Below are 16,677 nucleotides of genomic sequence, written 5' to 3' on the forward strand. Positions count from 1 at the left end.
TGGCGTTTTTGGATCCCTGTTTGTCGTCTCGCTCTCGCTTATTGTTGTAATGGAGAGGTGTGTGTGGTGCGCGCGCAGGATGGAAGATGGCGCCACCGCTGTATCGCGCGGCGCTCAATTTTTAAATTTATGAAAAAAAGTTTTTTTTCCTCGTCTTTATGCGGGAATCGAACGTCGTCCGATCTCGTGCTAGTTTGTCACCTCGGCATCTCGACTATCGCAGGGACCCTGAATACAGCGTATTGTCAATCGTATTTATGCGTGTGTGTTTGTATGACCTCGAGTGGAGGAGGGGCCGCCGAGTCGGCCTTTTCCTGCAGCTTATCACACACGGTGCAGTTGGCACATTAAAATTTCGCATGCACAGCGTATGGGAACTAAATACTATTTTAAAATAGATTGAATATTTAATAATAATAATAATGGTTTTTATTGCGATTTTATTTTTAAAAGGGTCTATACAAATTATAGGTAGGAAGTCATGTTTTCATGGTTACATATATTGACTTAAATATGAATAGAGCAGTAATTCGTTTCTTCAGCTTTGTCGTTGGATTAAGCACTCTGGGCATTGGTTTTTCGTTGAAGGTGGTCCATCTTTTACATCTTCATGGCAAAAATTATAATGTTCTACACATGGCAAAGAATCCTTGATGTCTCTATCCTTTGTATAAAAATTAGGTAACATCGGAAAGACGTCTAGCAGCTGAAGAGGTTGAAGTTTTAATAATTCGATTTTTACTATTTCGCGTATTTGTCGGATTGTCTCTTCGAAATGAATAGCTCGTTGCAAGATAGCGTCTGGACTTTGTGCCATCTTAATAGATACTAACGCAAATCTTCTGTTGAAATCCAGCTCGTCTGTTGGTTTTTAGGTAGTCCCAACCATTTGACAAATAATTTTTTTCCTTTGCGTCGCAGTACTTTTTCAATGAGAAAGACATCAATGTTTTTCGTTTTTTGTAATTCTGGCTCATAAAAAGATCCCTTAATAGGTCGATCTTGAAAATCTCTCAAAACATAAGTTGTAGGATTAGTAGCGTTTACTTTAGAGATTTTAAATAATTCAGTACTCCATGAAGGTTTATAACCAGGTTCAAATATATGTTTAAACTTACTGACACGAACTATATCTCCTTCCTTGAATTTATGTTTAGTTTCAGCTTTTGGATTAATACCATATAATTTAATTTCATGAGCGTTTTGTTTATTGATGTCGATAGGTTTTTTTCCAGTTATGCGATGTCTTGTCTTGTTATATTCTGCATTAATATTTTCTAATTTATTAGTCCAATTGTATGAAGCAGTTAAAGTAAATGAACGATATAATTTTGACTTGATAGTCCTAATTACACGTTCAACTATAGCCGCCTTTTTTACACTGTACGTATGATAATGGATAATCTTATTTTTCTTCATTAGATCAGAAAATTGTGCGTTAAAGAATTCTTTACCTTGGTCGGTTTGTAAGAGCGTGGGTTTTCTTCCTTTGTTCAATATTGATTCCATAGCTCTACTGACATCAGATGCGGATTTTGTCTTTAAAGGTCTCATCCATAAGAATTTAGATAAACAATCAATAACAACTAAGACATATTTATAACCATGATTTTCTTTTGCATAACTTTGAAAATCGGCTAAATCAGCTTGCCATAGTTCGTCAAATCCATTTATAACCGTGTGTCGTCTTTTAAAATTTTTTCTCGCAAGTTTAAATATTTCGTCTACCACTTGTTTTTTCGTGTCGGTTACAGTAACATTTTTACTTCGAACCATCGTGTATAGTACGAGGACAATGCTCAATTATTATTATTATTTTTATTGGGCGTTTGTTTATTCGTTTTGCGATCTCTTTATTAATCGAGATAAACCCCTGAATGTGGTTGAGGTCATTTTGACTGCACCGCTCGAGGTTGCAGTCTTTTAATCTTTTCATCAGGCACAGGATCCTTCTGTAATCGTTTCAATCTATTAGACAATTTTTCGTAGTCAGCTAACATCTTAATCCACTTTTTATCGATTTCATCAACGGTAATGGTCATTTGATTATCTAGATCAGATACTTTTTTGCTTAAATCTATTTCAGCTTTCAAAAAAGCTTTTTTCGCATCTGTCAAGACACTGCCGAATTTATCGATTCGTAAAATGGCATTTTCGTGAAGTTTATCGGCATACTTTTTGGTCGTTACGTCCGTTTCTTCGATCGGATCTTGAACATTGCACAATTTACGATTTTCCATGTCGAAATTGCCGTCTTCAGTGTAGCGTATTGTATTTCTTGGATGTTCAAAAAGTTGTCGCTTTCTGTATAGTCTATAAATTGATGATGATGATGAACGACCGAACTTGTCGACACTCATGATTAAACTAAACAATAACATGAAGTTCTCGTAATTCTTCTTCGATGTTTCTAATTTCATTCAAATGACAATCACTTCCTGCTTTCTTTGCAGCATGTAGCAGGTTGAGCCGTTGTACCAGCTCATTCACGTCATCCCAATAAACATATTCCACAGGATAGTTATGAGAAATCTTATAAGCACCACCCCCTTTTTTACTAGATGTACTACTAGTAGTACTACGTGTCGAGATTCTAGTTCTCACGGGAGTGATTTTAGTAGACTTTTTAGGTGATTTTCTTTTTTTCGGACTGTTTGAGAAAAGCGGCTTTATAACGTCAAGGAATTTTAAACTTGTTCTTTTTTCTTTTCGAAGATTTGTTCCTGCTCGATAAACATTTGCACTTTCCAACATTTGCTTATAATTATGAAAATCATTCTCGGTTACTATGTTCTTGTCGATGTTTTCGGGTGTATTAAATAATAGCTGATACAATCCTTCAGTACCCGTGAACGATTTATCATTGAGTGTAAAATCACTATTTGAGTTAATATGCAACAACGAGTCACCAAAGTAAAAGGTATTGGTAGCTGGATTTATGACTGGTCCAAATAGAGTGTCGCCTTTCTGTAATAATGTTTGCATAACATATAATTGGGCCACGTCAGGAAACTGTTCAATAAAGTTGTTTAAAACCTCTTCCGTAAATTGTTCATTTTTAACTTGTTGGTTCGTTTTTTCTCCTTCATCATTGTCATCTTTATCGTCATCTTCGTTCGTCTCCTCGGGTTTTGCTTCAAATACCTCTTCGCTCATAGGTAAATGTCGTTGAAACAACAAGTCCTTGCGATTGCCTTCACGTCCATAACTTTTGCGACGTTGTCCGTTTGATTCGAATACTTCAGGAAATTCTGTTTCAGATTTAGCAGTAGTACTTCTTGTTGGTAGCACTTCTTTGAGTAGTGGTAACTGCTCTTGTATTTGTTGCAATTTATCTAAATGTTGGCGTTGTTGGTTTTGCTGCTCTTGATGTATTCGTCGATGTTCGAGAAGTTGTTCGAAAGCCTGCTGTTGTTGTTGGAGCTGGTTCTTTTCTAATTTCATGGAAACTGTCTTTATAGGCTCCACTATAGGTTGAAATAGTTTATTTAGTGATTCATCATGCTCTTGTATTCCCAACTTCAAAGCCCTATGTTTTGTTCTAATGTCATCAGATATTGCAGTAAGGCGTCGCTTTAGTTTAACGTCGCTCATGATACCTATTCAAATTGAAACTGGATCGTTGAAATGAATGTTTCTCTCTTTATATCTTAATGAAACTGTCAAATCCTTTTCGATATCGTCCGCTATTTAGATTGTTTTCTTTACTTATTACTAAAAATCCAAATTTGTCCTTCCAACATTCTTGACAAATTTTGAAAAATTTATCAAACGTCATGTCTGTACCCACGTGATCTCGATGAACATGTCGCAGATTCATTTCATCTTGTTGTAGTAATATTAAAAAATTTGCGTTGTCGCGTATCAAATGCTTGGGAATCCGAGTATAGGTCTGACAAAGATAGAAGCAATCTATATTTCTATGTCTACCCATACAAAAGTAGCATCTTATAATATTTTGCTTATCACATGCTACGTCATCAAAAACGAAAATCGAATTTGGTCTTGCATTAAAAGGATCCACAATCTTGGCGTCTTCATCGTATGGGAAATATCCTATTCCTTTGATTGATTTTAAAACCGTCTGCAGCAGCTGATACTTTTGTTGAAAAAGCGATTTCGAATAAACATACACATTTTCAAACTTCAATCCGTTTTTATCAAAAATCAAGGATAGCAGAATATTAGTTTTCCCAGAACCCGATGGTCCTGCTATAATCGCACGAACGGTATTAGGAAAGAGTTCCCCATGTCGTGATGGTTGTAGTTTTGTTTCAGAAATATCGTGATTCTTCACTGACAGGATCGTGTGCTGCTTAACGATCTTCATTGTTTATACTAACATAAATATATATACAGTGTTCGTTTTTATAAAGATTGTTCAGTTCAATGTTAGTCATCAAAGGTAAAGGACTTGTTAACAGTCTCATTAACAAATTACCTGTCGAATTACATTTACCTGGTTATCAATATTGCGGTCCGGGTACTAAGCTTGCGAAGAGGCTTGAACGCGGCGACCCTGGAATTAACGAGCTAGATAGAAGTTGTAAAGAGCACGATATCGCATATTCACGAACTAAAGATCTGAAAGAAAGACATAAAGCAGACGAAATTTTAGAAAACAAGGCTTGGGCACGTGTCAAAGCATCAGACGCTTCGTTAGGAGAAAAAGCAAGTGCTTGGTTCGTAACGAATGCAATGAAAGTTAAAAGAAAGTTAGGGATGAGTTTGCAACTACAAAGAAAGAATTCGAAGAAGAAGAAACCGCAGACGCAAACAACTCTTCAAAAAGCTGTGTTAAAAAAATTGAAGAAACAAATTAATGACGTTGATGATGTGTCGACCTTATTAAAAACAGCCCGTGTAGCGGTGAAAAAAGCTGGTGGTAAAAAACGCATTCGAATACCACGAATAATACCACTGCCTAAAATAGGTGGTATACTACCAATTTTACCTGCAATATTTGCTGGTTTATCGGCTATAGGTGCTATCTCAGGAGGGGCCGCAGGTATAGCTAAAGCGATTAACGATGCTAAAGCGGCGAAAAAAGCGTTGGAAGAATCTGAACGACATAACAAACAAATGGAAGCTATAGCTATAGGTAAACAGGGCGATGGTTTATACTTGATGAAACATCTCAAAGGTTATGGACTTTTTCTCAAAAAGTTTCGAAAAAACTTCCAATAAGGCTACCCAAAAGAGCACTCACGGACTTTGATCTACGGAAGTACGCAAAACTCTTAAACATTCCACATTTTCGAGACGTTTTCATGAGAGATGATCTGCCAAAAGATGGTCCTCGAAAACATGAATCTGGTATTGTAAATTTGGATTCAAAACATGGATGTGGAACTCATTGGGTAGCCTATAAGAAATCGAACAATATTATACGATACTTTGATAGTTTCGGTAATCTGAAACCGTGTTCAGAGCTAGTAAGTTATCTAAATAATTGTAGAATACTATATAATCAAGATAAATACCAAAATCTAGGATACAATTGTGGACATTTATGTTTGCAGTTCTTGATTCAATAAATTTGTAAGCAAAACTAGTTTTTTATTTAGTCATGAGTCGAACCTTCACACTAAAAGGTCACGGTAGCTTCCTAGAAGCTGATTTATATCCACCTGTGGAATTAAATCCTAATTACGATTATTGTTTGGGATTAATAGGATTATTCACATATAATAGCATACCTAACGTCGAAACCGGAGTAAATGATAAACTTTATTATTATCATTCTTCATCGTCGTCAAACTCGAAAGAGAAAGAAGATGTGGATCTAAAGAAATTAATTATTCCGACAGGTAGCTATGAAATAAGCGATCTGGAACGTTACATCCAAGAACATATCAATGGATCGACTAAAACATCGAGAGATCAAATTTTTTCGTTGAAACCGAATAATAACACATTGAAAGCAGAACTACAAAGTATCTACAATATTGATTTTGGTAAAGAAGGGACACTAGGAAATTTATTGGGTTTCTCTAAAAAAGTATTAGTAGCGAATACAAAACACGAGTCTGATATGCCTGTAAATATTATTAAAGTAACGTCAATTCGAGTGGAATGTAACATTGTGACAGGTTCATTTTACGCTGGCCTACCTTGTCACACCCTCTATGAATTCTCTCCAACAGTAGATCCTGGATATGCCATAAATATCGAACCAATGCATCCTTTATATTTGCCATTAATTAACAAAAACGTCATTGATAAAATAACCATCAAACTGATCGATCAAAACTCAGATCCCGTCAACTTTCGTGGTGAAGAAGTAGTGGTCCGATTGGAATTAAAAACTATTAATGGGTCTTACATTTCGCAATAACACACGTAATATAAATAAGAAGTCATTTAGGATCGCATCTTTAGTTGACAGATATTCGCCAGTGAAGACACTATCACCGTACAGCGTTTACATTCTACGTTCCTTGGGTTACAATGTCAGAAATTTTGGATATCTATCAATCCCCCTCAATAGACCAAAGCGTAGATAGAGAAGAGGAACGTACTTATTATCCTTACGTGCAATCGTTTAATAACAGTGATGAGATACAAATTGACATTCATCAACCTGATGCATTTATTTGCATGAGTGATTCGAAACTTCGCATTATTGGCGAACTAAAAGAAGAAGCAACTACTACAATACCTGTTGCTATAGAAAGTGAAAAAACAGAAACCCCTGTTGCGGGAGAATGTAAATTAACAAATAATGCAGGTCTTTACCTGTTTGAATCCATAATTTACTCTTTTAATGGCAAAGAAGTTGAAAAAATAAGAGATCCTGGTACTACAACAACCATTCATAATTATTGTGCTTATTCAGCAAATCAGTCTAAGAATCTTATACAAGCCGGTTGGAATCCAAATGCAACAGGCCATACAATACTTACCCAAGACGAAAAAACCAAGAAATTTGAAATATGGGTGCCATTTAGTTATATTTTTGGTATATTCTTTTACTATAGAAACGTTATGTTTGGACATCATTCTATACGACTTGTACGCAGTCGCAATGATGATAACGCGTATATGGTCACTGGAAGTGCAAAGAAAGCAACCATAAAAGTGCATAGCGTGTCGATACAAGCAAAGCACATTTATCCCAGCGACAAAGCGAAAATAACGCTATGGCCGAAAATTCAAACCGATAAACCTATAACTATAGGTTACAGAAAATGTGAACTTCATGAATTACCAAAGTTAAAAACAGGCACTGACAAAGAAATTTGGAGTATTAAAACAACGACAAATTTGGAAACGCCCAGATACATCGTCCTCGCATTCCAAACAAACATAAAAGACAATCATAAAAAAGATGTTGCGAAATTCAGCCATATTAACTTGAGAAAATATCAAGCATGGGTGGGTTCAAGTGTTTATCCTTATGCAGATCATAGTCTCGATTTTACATCTAATCAGTATCTATCAGCATATACGGCATATATGAATTTAGTGCAACAGTTGACTGGAAATTCTGCTGCCGATCCAATAATTGACTACTCTACTTTTGCCAACACACCTCTGTTTGTAATTGATTGTTCAAAACAACCTGAACCTCTGAAAGCGTCAGTGGTAGACATAAAGTTAGAATTTGAAAGTCATGAAAATTTTCCCGAATCGACCAAGGCTTATTGTTTAATTATACACGATAAGATAATTGAATATAGACCTAAAAGTGAAAAAGTGCAATTCTTAATATGAAAAAAAGTGTTAGTTTCTCTGAAGCACCTCCAACTATTCATTATATGTGTCATTGGTCATACGCTTACTCTCAAGCCAGAAGAGGTGATAAATGGATACAATGTGCTGCAGATAGAGATAGATTTCGTTTACGTATTCTGAGGACTGAACAAATTTTAAATCCTGTATTAAAAGTTGAACACAGATCGAAAAAATTTATCAGTCTTGGTTTGACAGTCTGAACAAGATGAAGTTTCTGGTAATAGATATGCAGGGATTTTGTATTCCTGAATTTATACCGAAGGAGATGACATTCACGGATGGTCGGTATGTAGCGCATTATTGGATTAAATCACTCAAGCCGTTTAAAGATCTTGATCCGAAAATTAAAAAACATATACGATGGTTCGAGAACAATCATCATCATCTGAGATACAACGACGGCATCGTAGATTCTAACGAGGTCCCGAATATTTTATACAAACATATTATACAGGATCAAGTAGACACGGTCTATGTAAAAGGACACATCAAACAACACTTTCTCCAATTCAACCTTGGACAATATAATGGAATTCGTCTAATAAATTTGGAAAACACACTGGACGTTCCACACCTTCTTCAGTGTATACCGTACAATTGTACGCACCACATAAACGGACAGAAAACAGCATGTGTATGTAGTTACGAAAATTGTAAGACTATATACAATTGGTTGATTGGAAAATTACCTTAAATAAAATTGTTTGTGGAACTTAATATTGAAGTTTTTTTTTTTTTGTTGACATGTGCAGAGTTTTTGTTATCTTAGAAAAAGTTAGTACTTACGGTCTATTATTTTATCAGCTTGATTCAAATGAACATTTGTGTTAGTTTACGTTCAGCCATGGACGAAGGTGCTTGCATTTCAAGCATGCACCGTGATAAAAGTGCTAGTGAATACACAACATGCGATTGTCCTACTTTTGCGAAAGCAAGAAATAACGTTAACAGCATCAATTTCGATTCCCGTACTATTTCGATAGATGATGACTTTCCGTTACTTGATCGAGACGACGAATTAAATCATGAGAAAAATTCGATATTTGAAGAAAAATATGAATTGACGAATCCCTTATTTCGCATTTCTACTGGCTTAAGTGTTGTGCTAAATTTTTTACATGTCGTAAAAATTCTGAACTGGCAAAATCGTTGTGTAACATTTACTACAGAAAACTGGAAGTGTTTTGTGCAGTTTTTGAATATTTTAATTAAAATACATTTTGAAACATCGAATTTGGACTGTGATGCTCCTAAGAAATTTCAGTTCGACGGTTTCGAATTGAACATTGCAACATCACATGATTTTTGCAGTGGACCAACAGTCATCGAATTGAGAAGAGGCGATACGGTTTTACATTTAGGACCAGCGCTTTGCCGTGAAATCATAGCATTAGACGAAACAATATGTTATAGATTAAAATTCTTAGAAGAGTTACAATTTTGTAATTTTTATAATAATATGATTCGTTACTTAAAATATGTCCCACCTGAAAAAATTTATTATGCTACGACTGCTAATTTACACTGCATGAAAGAACTGCTAGCACAGCGAAGTTTCAAGGTTTTTGCAGATCTCGCATCAACCGATTAATATTAAATTTAGATTTTTGTTAACATATATATAACAAATGTAATTTTCAAAATTACCAGCACGGAAAAGTTTCAAGTTTTTTTCTGATCTCGCATCGAACGATTAATAATAATTATTAAATGTATTATTTCAGCGTTTTTCCTGCAGACATGTACTATTCAAGAATTTGTAGGCTGAATGATAAAATAAATAAATGAATAAAAAATAAATAAAAGCGTCTTTGTTTTAATTCCCTACCACAATAATGAATAACAATAATAATAGAGCTATCTATTCATATTCGCGACTCACTTGCGTGCAGTACCTACGTGTGAAATCTTAACTCTCATATCAGCGAAAATATAAAATGGCTGCTAGTTTGAATGAATTGAACAAAATTGGGAAATGTGAAACTAAACCGAAATTAAATCCCGATGAGCTAAAGATTGGTGAGAAATACCCGATTTGTGATGTGAAAAAAGTTAAAGGAAAATTTGGTGATTGTGTCCTTGTGGAACTCGAAGAAGGTGTCATATTTTTACCAAAAAGGATGGCAGATAATATGTCCGATGACTTGATCGAATCTATCCATGAGGACGTTCTTTGTTTGGCTTTGGTATATCATGGCACCAAGGACACTGGAAAGAGCAACCCAGCGCATCTCTACGAAATCGTGCAGATATAAAACAGCTCGTAACAATATAATTATTATCAATTTATATTTAATCAGCATTATTAGTGTTAGTACTTAGTGGTGTTTTTTTTTTTTTCACAATGGAATCAGCTACAACAGAAGTAATCGAGAAAATGATCGATTCTGTTACCAAAATGATGCAACTGTGTAACAACAACGTCCAGAAATTAGAAAAAGTGTTAAAATTGAATCGAAAAAATCTACGAATCGTGAATGGTGTATTGCGAAATTCTGACTGTGTTGGGGAGAAAAGAAGATTGGAAAATTATTTAGCACGTATCAAAGGATTAAATTTACATATCGAATCAAAAATCGAGAATGAAAAAATTGGATACGGTAATAGTAAAAAGAGAAGAAACAGTAAGGTTCGCTGGATAGAGGTAAGTTTTATTCATTCCCCTTAGTATCAAATAAGAAACATTAATTTTACTTAGGTAAAATCAGCTTTCGTCGGTCGCGTGAGAACAGGAGCAGTTGTTAATTTAGATGAGAATCTTGTTGATATTCGTCGATTTTTTCACGACGCCAGCCCGTTAATTTTTTCAAGAATCACAAATATTCTCAAAAAGATGACAGCGATTAAACTAAATTTCGAGATGTCTTGTGAATACATAATTCCATCGACAGGAGAAGTGTCCCTGAAGTATTTCAACACACCCAACACTATGATTTTATTATCGACCGACATTCAGAAATCTATTGACGATTTAGCTGGAATTATTCAAACCAAAGTAAGTTATTTAGATTTTTTTTTTCACTTAATAACAAGGTATGGTATTATTACAGATGGAAGAATTCGCAGAATCTAAATCTGGATGGAGTCTACGGAAAATATGTCAGCTAATGGTTGCGTTCAACAAGTACACTCCAATAAACGGCCGAATCTACATACCGTTGCCAACAGAATTGAAAAAGAAAGGAGGCATTATTAATATAATGAATACTGATCGTCTTTGTTTTGTATGGTCGGTACTTGCAAGTCTTTATCCCTGTAAAGATAGTAATTATGAACGTACTGATGCCTATCCGCAGAACTATCACGATATATTAAATTTACGTGGTGTACAAATGCCTGTTCAGTTATCAAGTATTCCTAAATTTGAAGCTCAAAATTCTAACATATCAATTAACGTGTTCACGGTCAATGACAAAACGCATGAAATTGAAGGCCCTATATATCATACAAAAAATGTAAAAAACCATCACATAAATTTATTATATTTAAAAAAGACTCGATCCAAACATGGCCATTATTGTCTTATTAGCGACTTAAGTAAAGTTTGTGGAAGAAATATTTCGGCTCATAAAGCGAAAATGTTCATTTGCGATAGATGTTTAAATCATTTCTCCCTTAAATCACATTACGAGTCGCATCAGCAGGATTGTAAATTATTTTCTCCAGTTAAGATTACTTTACCTGATGAATCTAGTGCTCATTTAGAATTTTCAAATTACAAAGCGCTTCTTAAAAAAGGTTTTGTTATTTATGCAGATTTTGAATGTTTGTTAATTAAAGGTAATGATCATCCGATGAAATATCGACATATACCTTACAGTGTAGCGTTCACGAGTGTCTGTTCTTTTGACAATAGTTTAAATACATTCTTTAGTTATATTGCCAGTTCACCAAATGATCAAACACCGGCTTCTTGGTTCATTGCAAAACTTCAGAAAGAAATTAACAAAATGACGCAAATTCTACGCTCGCGAGATTTGCCAATGTTGCCCCTTTCGGACGAGGAAAAATTAAATTATAATTCGTCAATGGAATGTCCTATCTGCGGTCGCGTTTATTGCGAAACCAATCCAAAAGTCCACCATCATGATCATCTTACAGGGAAATATATAGCACCGTATTGTCAAAATTGTAATTTACAATGCAAAAAAGATTATAGTATACCCGTTTTTTTACATAATCTTAGTGGGTATGACGCTCATCTTTTTATTGAGGAATTGGCTCGTAGTAATTATGTCAATTTGGTACCATTAAATATGGAAAAATATATTGGATTTTCGACTTATTTCAATCAAACTCGAGTTACATTTTTAGATTCATACAGGTTTTTATCTTCGTCCTTAGATTCTCTTGTTAAAAATCTAACTCCCGATCAACTTTTAATTACAAAGTCATATTTTTCTGATGTAAAAAGTTTTCCATTGTTAACACGAAAACAAGTGTTTTGTTACGAGTACTTAGATTGTTGGGATAAATTATCGAAAACGAAACTGCCTGAAAAACATTATTTTTATAGTAGTCTGCACGATGAACACATATCAGACGAAGATTATGCTCACGCTAAACTAATATGGGATGAATTTTCTATTAAAAATTTAAGTGATTACGCCCTGTTTTATTTGAAACTCGACGTATTGCTTTTAGCTGACTGCTTTGAAAATTTTAGAAATCTGACTATGAAGTATTATGGACTCGATGCTGCCGGTTTTTTTACAGCACCTGGCTTATCATGGGCTGCTGCTTTGAAAATGACACAAATTAAACTCAGATTATTCACAGATATCGATATGACCCTTTTCATTGAAAAAGCTTTAAGAGGTGGTATATCACAATCTATATGTCGATATTCAAAAGCCAATAATAAGTATTGTTCGTCATATGATCCAAATTTGGATACTAAATATCTAATTTATTGGGACGTATGTAATCTTTACGGATGGGCACAGTGCCAGAGTTTACCATACGACCATTTTAGGTGGTTAGATAATTTCGAAATTGAAAGTCTAGATATAAATACATGCTATGCAAACACTGCTGATAAATGTTGTATTTTAGAAGTTGATTTGGAATATTCGCAGTCTCTTCATGATTTACATGAACAATTACCATTTTGTTGTGAACATCAGATGCCTCCTAATTCGCAAAATAATTCAGAGAAATTATTATGCACTTTATGCGACAAAACTAAATACGTAATTCATCTTGAGAACTTAAGACAAACAGTGCATTTCGGTCTGAAAGTGATAAAAATACATCGTGTTTTAGAATTCTCACAAAAACCTTGGTTAAAGCCATATATAATGTTCAATACTGATTTACGAATGCAAGCCAAATCTGCTTTTGAAAAAGACTTTTTTAAATTGATGATAAATGCCAATTATGGCAAAACACTGGAAAACGATCGAAAGAAACGTAAAATAAAACTAGCAAACAATTGGTTTACCGCTAGAAAATATATCTCTTTGCCAGAATTTAAGTGTTCGCAAATTATAAACGAAGATTTGGTTGTTGTTGAATTGAATAAAACAACTATAAATTTCGAGAAGCCGATTTACGTAGGATTTACAATTTTAGAATTATCAAAAACGTTAATGTACGATTTTCATTATAATTTTGTCAAAAAAGACCTATCAAATTGGTTCGCTTCCAAATTATTATATATGGATACCGACAGTTTCATTTACGAATTTACAACTTTACGTAAAGAAGATACAACCGATATTTATCATATAATTCGAGATTACGCATCATTGTTATTTGACACTTCAGATTTGCCTGTCGATAATCAGTGGGGTATTCCACAAGTGAATAAAAAGGTACCAGGAAAATTTAAAGATGAACTATGTGGTAAAATAATGACCGAATTTGTATCGCTTAAATCAAAAGTGTACGGCTTCAAAATCGACGGAAAAGATAGTAGCGTTCGAAAACTTAAAGGTGTTGGTAAAACAGCCATAAAGCATATTACGTTTGATGACTTTTATAAATGTTTATTTAATGAAGTAAATCAGAATTGCACTTTTAATACAATCCAGTCGAAAAACCACCAAGTTTTTACCGTAAAAATTCATAAAAAAGCACTCGATTCATCGGACAATAAACGATATATATTACCCAATAATGTAGTTGAAACTTTGCCTTGGGGTCATTATAAAATTGTCAACGAATGAAAAATATATAACATTTTTTTTTTTCATAAAAAGCTGATTCTGTATGTGTTGAAATATTTTCTTTTTTGTTATGATTTATAATACATATACCTGTAACCTATATTATCAATAAATAATCAACAAATTATGGAGGTTTTTTTTTCTCTGATTTGTATGTTATAAATGGTGCATGCGAAATTTAGAAACACCACATACACTTCCTGTACACGGCCACACGCTTTGTGTTAAGAAAATTTGGGGACGCTCATTTGAAATATTTTGGTTCATTAATAAATTATGACCGTATTTAATGAGTCATTCCCTTGATTTTCCTAACACAGTGGTTGCAGGAAAAGGCCGACTCGGCGGCCCCTCCTCCACTCGAGGTCATACAAACACACACGCATAAATACGATTGACAATACGCTGTATTCAGGGTCCCTGCGATAGTCGAGATGCCGAGGTGACAAACTAGCACGAGATCGGACGACGTTCGATTCCCGCATAAAGACGAGGAAAAAAAACTTTTTTTCATAAATTTAAAAATTGAGCGCCGCGCGATACAGCGGTGGCGCCATCTTCCATCCTGCGCGCGCACCACACACACCTCTCCATTACAACAATAAGCGAGAGCGAGACGACAAACAGGGATCCAAAAACGCCACGTGTTAGACAAGGAGAGCGATACCGTTTCAGTAGACCGGAAGTCCATAAGATTTACACGGAGCTTGTGTGACGTCAGCCCCATTTATTAACTACTTAGGGACACACTCAGTAGAACCATTTGGACACTTAAGGGGATGTTTGCTAAAAGAAAACTGTCGGATTTTTAATTTTGTCGTGTTATTGTCTTCACAAGAAGTTTGCGTGTAGAAAAATAAAGACGAGAAGTAGTGGTAAACTGGTTGAAACTTAGGAAAGCTGGGGTGTAATTTATAACACCCATAATCTCTGGTAACAGTTCGGCACCCGCTTGCCGGGTATTATTGTTGGATTTTCGTTCGTTAACAGTTCAATTTTCATATACGAATTTATAAAAATGACCACAAGAAATTAATAAGAAATAAAAATCTGAATGTGTACAAAAATGAACTTCGAAAAATTAAGACAACAAATAGTAAGTCCAAGCAATTATAACCTAATTTGGAAACTGATCGATTTACAACAAAAAAAGCACTCAGCCGATAAATTATAAATGCAGTTATTTTTCGGACACAAAATCACTTTCGCAACACTTAAAAAGATTTGTGGCAAGTAAAACAAAATCAATTTTAAGTGTCCAAATGGTTCTACTGAGTGTGTCCCTATACTGAAATGCAACGAGAAAATCACCCAAATAATTTTTATTTATTTTTTATTTTATTTTATTCAATTACGTCCCCCAACAGGCACCGAGGCCCAATTACAGGGGAACGGGACATACACGTTACACCCAGAGCCATGGCAGGAATCGAACCCACGACCCAAGGTGTAGCGGGCAAGCATGATGCTAACTAACCCACCCCGGGTCCTCGAATAATAAAATAAACTAGAGACCAATAATTTGTTTTGCTTTTATTTATGCGTATTTATAAATGTACCCAATTGTTTTACTTAAAATTAAGTACTTCAATTATTTGGTTTACATATTTCAATTATAACTGGTTCCCTATCTGGTTAGTATCGGCTAAGTTCAAACTAAAGAGGTATAGAAACTACCTGTGTATACTGAATGGTTATCCGGCTATACTATCCTCAAACGTATTTGGCGTTTATGACTTCACACCAATTTGACTCCCATTATAATTCAATAGGCCGTCACAACCGGATGTCTTAAACCCGCTCACTGATACCTACCTGAAAAGACCTTTTCTGGTAAAAGCACAGGGCAGGACTGAGTTTTGCATTTACCGACAACTGCGCCTTTCGAGTTTTTTATTTTAAGTAAAAACAAAGTAACTTTGTACTCAATCATTTTTTATTGCAGCACAACTATTTACTTATTAACTACTACTGCTTATTTATTGATCGAAATAGTCACTGTCATCATCACTCGACTCTTCTAAATTAATAATTAACGGTGTTATCAACCGTGCCCTGTACTGGTCTTCTTCTTTTGTGGAATGTCGTACACAATTGGCCCACATTTCGGCAGTTATTTTGGAAGCTTCTTCCCTAATTATGTCAATTGTTGTACTACTAAATTTTGGTGCCGTATTATTCCTTCTTATATTATTTTTCATTTGCGACCAGATTAGTTCGATGGGGTTAAATATACAATGGTACGGCGGAAGTCTAATCACCCTAAATCCACGATCTCGCGCCATAGCATCTATTTTATATTGTTTCTCAAATTTTCGAGTGTGTAACACTTCTAATAATTGTGTCAAATTCGCTCCGAAGCCAGGTAGGTACAAGCATTAAGGATTATATTGTTTGAGAAGTATTTCTTGGAAGTGGTTAACGACTTAAATCCGGTCCCTTATTATTTTCGGAAATTCCGTTATTTAAGTGTATTAATAGTATATTAAAGAACGAGTTTCATAAGGCAAATATTGAGGCACGAATCCAAGTTTATAGAACGAGCGGCGAAGCCGCGAGTTATATAAAGGATGAGTGCCTCAATGGCCTTATGAACGAGTTATTTATACTATTTTTTCTACCGCACACGTTTTTTCCCAAAATTTAATTAAAATTTGAAATTTTTTTAATCTGGGGACTTTTGTCGTGGTTGGTGATGGGTTGGTCTGACACTAACCACGAAATATTTGAGGTTCGAATTTTCACAACAACAATTGTAATTCGAATCAAT

The 16,677-nt window shown here is 34.8% G+C and overlaps 2 protein-coding genes across 3 annotated transcripts in view; both read left to right on the forward strand.

Annotated features, from left to right (window-relative positions):
* The window catches only part of LOC135126863 (uncharacterized), a 351,909-nt gene that overhangs the window by 116,388 nt on the left and 218,844 nt on the right, over positions 1–16,677 (forward strand). The gene's annotated exons all lie outside the window — the stretch shown is intronic.
* On the forward strand, positions 9,475–14,305 carry LOC135127319 (uncharacterized). Its single transcript, XM_064053762.1, has 4 exons — positions 9,475–10,381; positions 10,436–10,732; positions 10,788–13,553; positions 14,237–14,305. Exons 1-4 carry the CDS (start codon positions 10,082–10,084, stop codon positions 14,303–14,305), a joined length of 3,432 nt encoding a protein of 1,143 aa, XP_063909832.1. The 5' UTR covers positions 9,475–10,081.

Source organism: Zophobas morio, unplaced genomic scaffold (assembly GCF_036711695.1).
Source record: "Zophobas morio isolate AGI-343-1 ecotype UQ-CSIRO unplaced genomic scaffold, CSIRO_AGI_Zmor_V1 ptg000011l, whole genome shotgun sequence".
Taxonomy (NCBI): domain Eukaryota; kingdom Metazoa; phylum Arthropoda; class Insecta; order Coleoptera; family Tenebrionidae; genus Zophobas; species Zophobas morio.

What these genes read in the sequence shown, in the direction of transcription:
- LOC135127319 (XM_064053762.1), top strand. Translation starts at nt 10,082, where the DNA reads ATGGAATCAGCTACAACAGAAGTAATCGAGAAAATGATCGATTCTGTT. An exon ending in CTGGAATTATTCAAACCAAA is followed by an intron (nt 10,733 to 10,787) that starts GTAAGTTATTTA and finishes GTATTATTACAG; the next exon opens with ATGGAAGAATTCGCAGAATC. An exon ending in TTCCACAAGTGAATAAAAAG is followed by an intron (nt 13,554 to 14,236) that starts GTACCAGGAAAA and finishes CAGTGGTTGCAG; the next exon opens with GAAAAGGCCGACTCGGCGGC.